Here is an 8785-nt window from a genome sequence, read left to right on the forward strand (position 1 = left end):
CCATAACTCCAATCAACTTCATATAATCTCAATACCACCATAATACCTCTTCAATACGTCGATACATATAAACCTTATTGCCAGTATCATTTCACTTCCATAACAACTCTTTCCTCTAGTCAGTCTCCTCGATCGAGTACAGATAAAATCCTAATGCAAACCTCCTCATCCCATACAATCCGAAGACACACTGTCAACACACAACCTCTGTGTAATCCATCTGACCAAAATCTTCTACTCATTATGAATTATAAACAAAGAATGCATACATGACCTCTAACAGACTTAGTTCGAATAACTCTCAGTAATTAAGTACGATTACGGAGTGTGAATGATCCTAATATTTCACAGTGTGTACACCACTTCAAGAATTATGGCAAACAGAAGCAAACATGTGGAGTATTTCTTGTGTCAAGTGTCACTTTCTATTTCAATTGCTCACGAAAAATGCAGTGTAATAACTGTGTTGGTATGTCATGTCGTTAGCTTCCTTCCTATTGGCATACATTTATACAGCTTTCATAAAACCTCCAGCTCATGTGACTTCTATGAAGTTTCTTGTACTAATGTCGTTCGTCGAATTATAGCAGTTCATTTTCTTATCTTAAAAATATAAGGCACTGAGCGTAAGCAAGGCAAGCAATAGCGAGTAAATATACCAGTAGTGAACAGAATGTCAACAAATGGATGCAGCACAATTCTTACAACGAGGCTCTGCCAAGTGAACAATCTGTAACTAGTACCATAGTGTAACCTAAACTCTATGTTTGTACACTGTACATTAGCATTACTATATACCAAATTAAAGTATAGTTATGACAACAAGCAGAAATGTGTAAATGTGCAATCCATACGCATAGCAGTAAACATATATCTTACGTACTAAACAGGTCATTAGCATCGTATCTTAATAAGTAAACATGAAGGTGCAAGCAGATAAATCACAAAGTATAACTTACATACCTAACCACATCAGCACAATTAATCAGGTGACAATTATAATTTAAATAAATAGGCACAGCAGGCACATAATTAAAAATATGACATCAGTGAAAAAGCAGTGCAGCCAAGCGATGCATAATATACACAAGTAACAATCCAGTTCATTGATAATCATTGTCAAAATCAGTTAACGTGCGCAAGCACGTCGCTTCACAAGTAATTTCATTGAACATGTAATTAGCACAAAGTATGAATCACGTAATCGCGAGCAGCAAATTACGTCTAAAGTACGTACCTAAGTGGAAATATGTTACCTGAAAAATAAACTCAATTAATAATTACCTTTTTAGTTTATTACTTTCTTCTTCGAAATGACATTTTTCCTGAAATTTTCTCGATAGCAAGTCGTCTTAACGTCGGACACGCACAGAATTTACCTGAAGTTCTTAAATATCTTATAGAACCGTATCCTGAAAAATACTGAATGTTAATACATAATTCATCAAGTCATTATAGCTTTATACTGATTTTATTCGGAGAAAGACTGTGTATTTGTTTACGGCTGTCAGTGCATTCGCACTGAGCGCTCGATCAGCTGTAGGCGCGTGACGTAGGAAGTGATTGTTTGCAGTCAACGACTGCCTTGTGCGGCGCGCAGACTTGACTGTTGCTTTGAGTATGTGCCGCCGCCAAAACATAGCGCGGTATCCTTGAATTCTCCGTGTGTTTACATACAACTGTTAGTTTCACAAAAGTATGTCATTCTACAAAAATTTTTCAAAAGTATATCATTCCACAAAAATTTTAACGTTAGATATATGATGTATTCCCTTAGAGCGTCGTGATTTAAGGCTGCGTTCACACTGCCGGCCGGGCCGGGCCGGGCTGACGCGTACTGTCTCGGCTCGTGCCTAGCCAGCTCAGGCCGACGTGTAGGGCATTCACACTGCGCGCCGCGCCGAGCCGGGTCGGCGGAATGGGGGAAAATCCACTTCTCCGATTTTCATGTTCTAAAAATTCTTAGAGGTATATAAGACTGCGCCACATCGTTTTATGAACTCATTTTTTCCTTAAAAGCGTTACTTACGTCGTGAAAAAAGAAAAAGTCTACTTTTCGTTTCGCGTGATTTCTTAGTTTCGTAACGCTTCCCAGCCGATTTTGAAGAAATTATGCGGCTAAAAAATCTGATTTTTGTACACGTGCTAGTGTAACATCTTAGCTTCGTATTGAATCATTTATCTTTTCGTATTTCTTAACAGTCATTGTTAAATGATGCTATTTGTCAACGTTGTGCACTTGATTTACAGATCTTGTAGTGAAAAAGTTATGTAGCGGGTAGCTTACTGTTAGATCCGTTTTAGACCATACATTGTTGCGTATGAAATGTAGCTAAAAGTACCAAAAAGTTTTTGAAATGATAATGACACTGATATCTGTCTCTGGTCACAAGTAATGCGAGCTATTCAGTGGCGTCAGTGCCGTGTCCGCAAGCCACGGAGTTCGCGCGGTTACAGCTTGGTTTAGTATAGTCATATAATGCAGGACAGAAAAAAAAAGTAATTACTAGTGATCAGCGCAGAGCTAGTGTCGGTCCCTCGTATTATTTTAATGGTCTCATTGTCTAGATAAATCCAAATGTGTAAGAATTTTTCCCTCGGCGACTGGACAATCATCTGCTATGCTTTTATAATTGGCTACACGTTACATCACAAAAGACAAACAATTATTTGTCATCAACATCCTACAATTAGTATAATGTACATTTCGTATTTCGAACTAAAAGATAAGAGTATATTAATCTGAGATCTTGCTCCTGATGCATTGTAATAAAAGCTTGTAACATTCTACACGATTTCTTTCTAGTTGCATATAATAAACTGCAGATGTTAAAAAATATAAATACATTTACAGATGTTTCTATGTCTAAGTTTGACTAAGGCGCAAAAAGTTCATTTTTTTGCACATCACATAAGTGTAGTACTGCAAGCTGTAAATAATTACATTCTTTAGATCGACCCTATCTCCGCTTAGAAAGATCTGTGGATAGCTCTTACAAGTAGTCCATTTTAGGAAATGAATGCAATGAAACCAAGGTTGAGTGGGACAGCGTTTCAATCAAAGCTTTACTGGATCATTTGACGACGACGAAATGATTAAGTTATCGTTTTCTGTAAGGTGCTGCCATTTCGATTTTTCTATTGTAACTGAAAGAAAATGCGCGGATTCAGCATAGCCTCAAGCACAGCAGGACAGGTAAATAAATTATTGTCGATTGATGTGTTGGATTCTCGTCTAGTTCAAAGCAGTGTAAAGGATGAGATGTGTGTGTCACTGTTTGCTTCTGTGTATTTTTTCCCCTTGGTGATCTTGTCCCCAGCGGCAAAGGGATCTTAATTCATTAGCAGCTGAAGGTCGAAGGTAACACAAGTGCAGCCAGAAGTTTTTCACCACTATCCAATTAGAATCGTCTTATGTAACAATGATTTCATTGTTATCTTAGTTATGTTTTCACATTATGGTGACTCGTCGAATTTTGAGCACATTGTAATAGTGTGGACATTGACTATCCCTAAGAATATCGACTGGCATTTAGTAAAGGTTTTTAATTACAATAATAAAGAACGTTCCTGAAAAACTTTTATTTATATTGCAGATTGAGTAATAACATGTATCACTACCAAAGAACATTTCAGGCAACAATTACAAAACGAAATACAGTTTCACATTAATATAATACAAAAATCAAAGTGGTCTGTAATGAAGAAGTAAGTTGAATTAGCGCAGTCATTGTTTTGAAGAACCTGGCACTGCACTCACTGCCTCCAATTCATTATAAACAAGCTCTTGTATTTTAAGTTTCACAAACATTTGCCGCTGAACTGGAAGGGAGTTTATTGCACTCCTGAGACTCATCAGGAAGTGGTACGTATCATCGTTTTGGGTCATGTCTTGATGTGCCTTCATCACAGCTAATTTGTCCTTTTCGAGCTTTAAAAATTCTTCTTCAATATTTGGCCCACTACTTCTCTTTTTTTTCCTTTGTGATACTGTGCTTGTCAGTGGCGACGTTTCATCAACTGCCACTAATGATGATATATCAGACTGATCTCGTTCATCTTGTGGACTAGAGTGGTCGTTAGACGAAAATTCTGGAGATAGTTGAGATTGACTTTCTGGTTCCGTTTCTGATGACAGCGAACTCTGCATTGCTCTTGGAATTAAAATATCTCTTAGGAAATGCATGTGTTGGAACCAAGGCCAAGTGGTATTGCGTTTCTGTGGGCTTTTTCCTGGGTCACCTGATCTAACGTTACCAAGTTTCTTAAGTTCTGCTCTGTAATTGTCTCTCAGATGTTTCCATTTAGATTTCGCCGTTTTAACTGAAAGAACGATAAAATGGTGTAAGAAAACTGGTTCCATAGTTCCCTACTACCACAGAAGTATGAAAATAGACTAACTACGTAAATGTGTATTATATTCTCTAATAAAACTGTCAAAAAGCTTTCCACGTTGCCCCGTTTGAGTAGCAAGTTTATCAAGTTGCTTCTCAGGTATATTTCAACTGGGATAGCCTATCATGCACTATCATGATAATTGTGAATAGAAATGTCAATTGTATCATTGGTTGTGAAAAAAAAGATTGAAAGGCCATATGGTAAGCACGTACTCTTATTAGTTTAGCAATGCTGAATGTATCCCGATTTAAAGAAATATTTCAATGCGTCTGACATAGGATTTCTCAAACTGCGTATGATATTTAGATGGGAAACGCATACATACCCAGTGTCCTAAACACAACAAATCAACAGACATTCTACATTACGTTCGAAGGCAGTCAGAAACTCGTTCGTTGAACATTTATTTACAAATACAAATAAAAACATTACTATAAGCCACAACAAAATAACTCCTAATATATACTGATTTATTACATTATATCTGCATATCGGTTCATTATAAATAAAAAAATTAAGAATAAAGAAAGATAATTTGTATTCATGCCTACCATCTGAACAGCACTCCTGTGCCACTTCATTCCATAAACTGGAAATTACGTCACGATTGTGGTATTCGCCCAGTCTCTGGTCCCAAATAGCTGGGCGCAGCTTAACTTCATTTATAAGTTGCTCCACATCCATGATGACAAGAGCAGTATGAAGCATGTAACAGAGAACAATGATGTTGACCTGCTACTGCCTGACTGCAACTGGAACGAATGGCTTTCAGGGAGTTCCCACCACCTCCAACCCCTCTCCCCACCACGCACGCACGCCATACACACGTGAACCCATTAAAAAACCTAAATGTATCGTCTGCATGTGCGCGCGATTGCGCACATGTACAGGTAGAAGTGTCAATGACATAGGTCTGATAAAATTTGGTGTAAAACTAATCACAAAAACAAAGTGGAGATTTGTGATACGTTTACTGCAGAAACTGAAGCGCAATTCTGTAGTCTCGTTGTCTACTTTGACAGAAAAAATAATGGAGAGTTAATGAAATTACTGTACATCGACACAGATGTGCGATTCATTGTTCTTCATTATTTTTTTCCTTCCTTGGCGGGCTGCGCTCGCACCGTCAAGGTAATCCCTACTCTTTGGCTAAATGGCTGCTAGTTGCCGAAGGCCAAATAAATAAATTAAAAAAAATCCCCACCCTTCGACAGCTGACAAGCAAGTCACTAGAAAACGCAGCTGCCGTCAACAGTTGCTCGCCTTTGGCTAGTGTGTGCTATCGTGTAGAACAATGTCTTCACTCTTTTATTGGTATTGTTTTGACTCTGCAGTTACTCGTCGAGTTTTGAAGTACAGAAGAACTAGGAGGTTATGGATTCATCCCATAAATAGCGACAGACATTTAGGAGAGTTTTTTTCTTTACATGAAGAACTTAAAAACATCCTGAAAAATTTTATTCATATTACAGAATGAATCATAATACATTTCAGTATGTGCTGCAGAACATTCAAGACAAAATTTCGAAACAGAACACAAATTTTCGCAGAAGTATAACAGCAGAAGAAAAATTGTGTATAACGATAAGGTAAGATTCGTTAGTACACACTTTTTGGTTTGCAGTAGAACTTTGTGCAGCATTCACTACCTCCAATTAATTGTAGTCATGCTTTTGTATTTTAAATTTCACAAACGCTTACCTCTGAGGGGAAGAGAGTTTATGGGACTCCTGAGAATCATCAGTAAGTAATTAGCTTCGTCATTTTGGGTAATGTCTTGCTGTGCCTTCAACGAAGAATCACAGATACACTCCTTCAGAATTTTCCAACTTTTTCTTCGTTTTTCTTCATGATGCAGCGCTTGGCAGTGGTGATGGTTCATCATGTGGAGCCACTGATGACCTCACAGAATTCTTTTCATTACCTTGTAAGATAGACAGACTGATATGCCCTTTGACTCAGTGGTTCTATTTCCACTGGTAAGTAACTGTGCATAGCTCTTGGAACTTAGGAAAATCATATGACAGAACAAAGCCCGAGTGGAATTGCATTTTAATATACTATTCCCTGGATCACATGACCTTATTTTGCCAAGTTATACAAGTTATTCTCTGTAACTGTCTCTCAGGTCTTTGCATTTCGATTTCATTATTTTAATTGAAAGAATATAGAAGGATGCAAGAAAATGTCTCTTTAATTATTTATTGTTGTATAACTATGAAATGACATGGACTAAGTAAATATCTACTGTGCAAACAAAACTGTAAAAACTTCGCCCAACACCACACTTGAGTAACACATTTTACGATTTTTTTTCTCAGGTATCTGTCCACTGGCATCTCCTTTCATGCACTAGCATCGTCATTCCGATTAGGAGTGTCCACCGTATCAGTGTTGGTGAAAGACGTTTGTATGGCCATATGGGAGTCACTTGCCCCCATTCATTTACCAACGCCAACTGTTTCTCGATTTAAAGAAATTGCCAGTGAAATGCATACGAGATGGGGATTTCCAAACTGTGTTGGATGTATAGACGGGAAGCACATACGTGTCCAATGTCCTAAACTTTCTGGCAGCATGTTTTACAATTACAAACAGTATTATTCGATTGTACTCCAAGCAGTTGCTGATGCAAATTACAAATTTATAGCTGTGGATGTTGGTGCCTACGGTAAACAGTCTGATGCAGGCGTGTTTAAAGAAAGTATGTTATATAAGAAACTTACAAATGGGGAGCTGTTATTACCGCCACCAACAAGACTTGAAGGAATGTGTCAGGAACTACCGTACGTCATTTTGGGAGATGAAGCTTACCCCTTATTAGAGAATTTGATGAGACCTTTTCCTCGCAGAAATTTGGACAACGAGAAGATTCTATACAATGATATGCATTCCAGAGCAAGAAAAGTTGTTGAATGTGCATTTAGTATAATGACCAATAAATGGAGACTACTGAGGAAGGAAATTGAAACATCCGTCTGATCACATAGTCAAGTGCATTTGTCTACTTCATAATATTGTCATTGACAGAGAAGGATGCAATGTTGAAGCTGAAAAGTTTTGTAACAATGCTGATATGCAGACAGCTGGTGCCACATTCAACAGAAATTCCACATTACGTTCGAAAACTGTCAGGAACACTTTTGTTGAATATTTCGTTAAAAATGCAACTTAAATTAATTAAAAAACCTCTCAAATAAATTTTGGAATTGAAATTACTTTGCTATTTACTGTATTTTTTTGTATCTCATTTCACTGTAAATAAAACAAATAAAATTATAAAGGAAAATAATTTATATTTGTGCGTACTATCTGAAACACACTCCTTGGTTACTTCGTTCCATAATCTGGAAACTGCATCATTACTGTCATACTAGCCGAAATTCTGATACCAAATTGATGGACACAAGTTAATGTCATGTATATGTTATTCTGCATCCATTATGCGAACTATTCAGTGGCGGCAATGCCGCGAACGCTGGCAAGCTATTGTTGTAAATGCATGTAGATTAAATAAATGAAATAAAAGTAATTTCGCATGTATCATTATAATAAACGTAATTTTTCCTCACTTATTGTGAAATGTGAGGTAACATCTTAAAATAAAAGACGTGTGCAGTCACACTTGTGAAGAAAGCAGAAGGGAGACGTGTGATGCGTGTACTGCAGAAGCTGTAGTGCTGCTCCACAGGCTCGCGCCTGCGGTCGGCTCGCGCCGGCAATATTAAACACTCGGAATGTCGTCGGCTCGGCTCCGGGAGGCTCACGCCGTGTCGGCGCGGCCCGGCCGCCAGTGTGAGCACCGCAATTCAAAACCATGTGTTTGATATCGAAGCGGGCGGCGGCCCGGCCAGGCTCGGCTCGGCCCGGCCGGCAGTGTGAACGCAGCCTTAAGAGTTTCTACTTCGACAGTGTTATCATGAATAATTTTGCGAATTCTATATGGACCGTTATAAAGCAGAAAAAATTTGCGACACAAGCCTTTTCCTTTGTGACACAAACGATGGGACTTAATTAACACCTTCTGACCAACTGACAAGATTTTTAAACGACCAGGACGCTTAGCTGATTTCTCTCTTCTAGCAGCCGCAGATGCAATATTTTGTAGAGCCAGGTTGACAACTTCAGAATGCCGCAGTTTCCGTGTAGGCGGAAAAGGAATGATTTCAGAAATGCGATTTGTCGGTGCTTTGTTTTTTAATATCAGTATAGGTGGTAAAGAAGTTGAGTCGTTAGGAAGTTCATTCAGAATGTTTTGAAAAATATGAAGATACTGATCCCACGTTCTGTGATTCTGATGACAATAAAGACGACACAATTTATCGATTTCCTTCATCCATCTCTCTGAAGCGTTAGATTGAGGGTGAAAAAGTGAAATTAAAATTGG

General features: G+C 38.1%; 1 protein-coding gene across 1 annotated transcript; it reads left to right on the plus strand.

Annotated features, from left to right (window-relative positions):
- The first annotated feature begins 5859 nt into the window (after positions 1 to 5859).
- LOC126160618 (uncharacterized) lies at positions 5860 to 7380 on the plus strand. The gene is made up of 2 exons (XM_049916917.1): positions 5860 to 5987; positions 6720 to 7380. Exons 1-2 carry the CDS (start codon positions 5872 to 5874, stop codon positions 7378 to 7380), a joined length of 777 nt encoding a protein of 258 aa, XP_049772874.1. The 5' UTR covers positions 5860 to 5871.
- The last annotated feature ends 1405 nt before the right edge of the window (positions 7381 to 8785 follow it).

Source organism: Schistocerca cancellata, chromosome 2 (genome assembly GCF_023864275.1).
Source record: "Schistocerca cancellata isolate TAMUIC-IGC-003103 chromosome 2, iqSchCanc2.1, whole genome shotgun sequence".
Classification (NCBI taxonomy): domain Eukaryota; kingdom Metazoa; phylum Arthropoda; class Insecta; order Orthoptera; family Acrididae; genus Schistocerca; species Schistocerca cancellata.

Coding starts and splice junctions, on each gene's coding strand:
- LOC126160618 (XM_049916917.1), top strand. CDS start 5,872: ATGAATCATAATACATTTCAGTATGTGCTGCAGAACATTCAAGACAAA. Junction 5,988..6,719: donor AAATTGTGTATAACGATAAG/GTAAGATTCGTT, acceptor TTTTTTTCTCAG/GTATCTGTCCACTGGCATCT.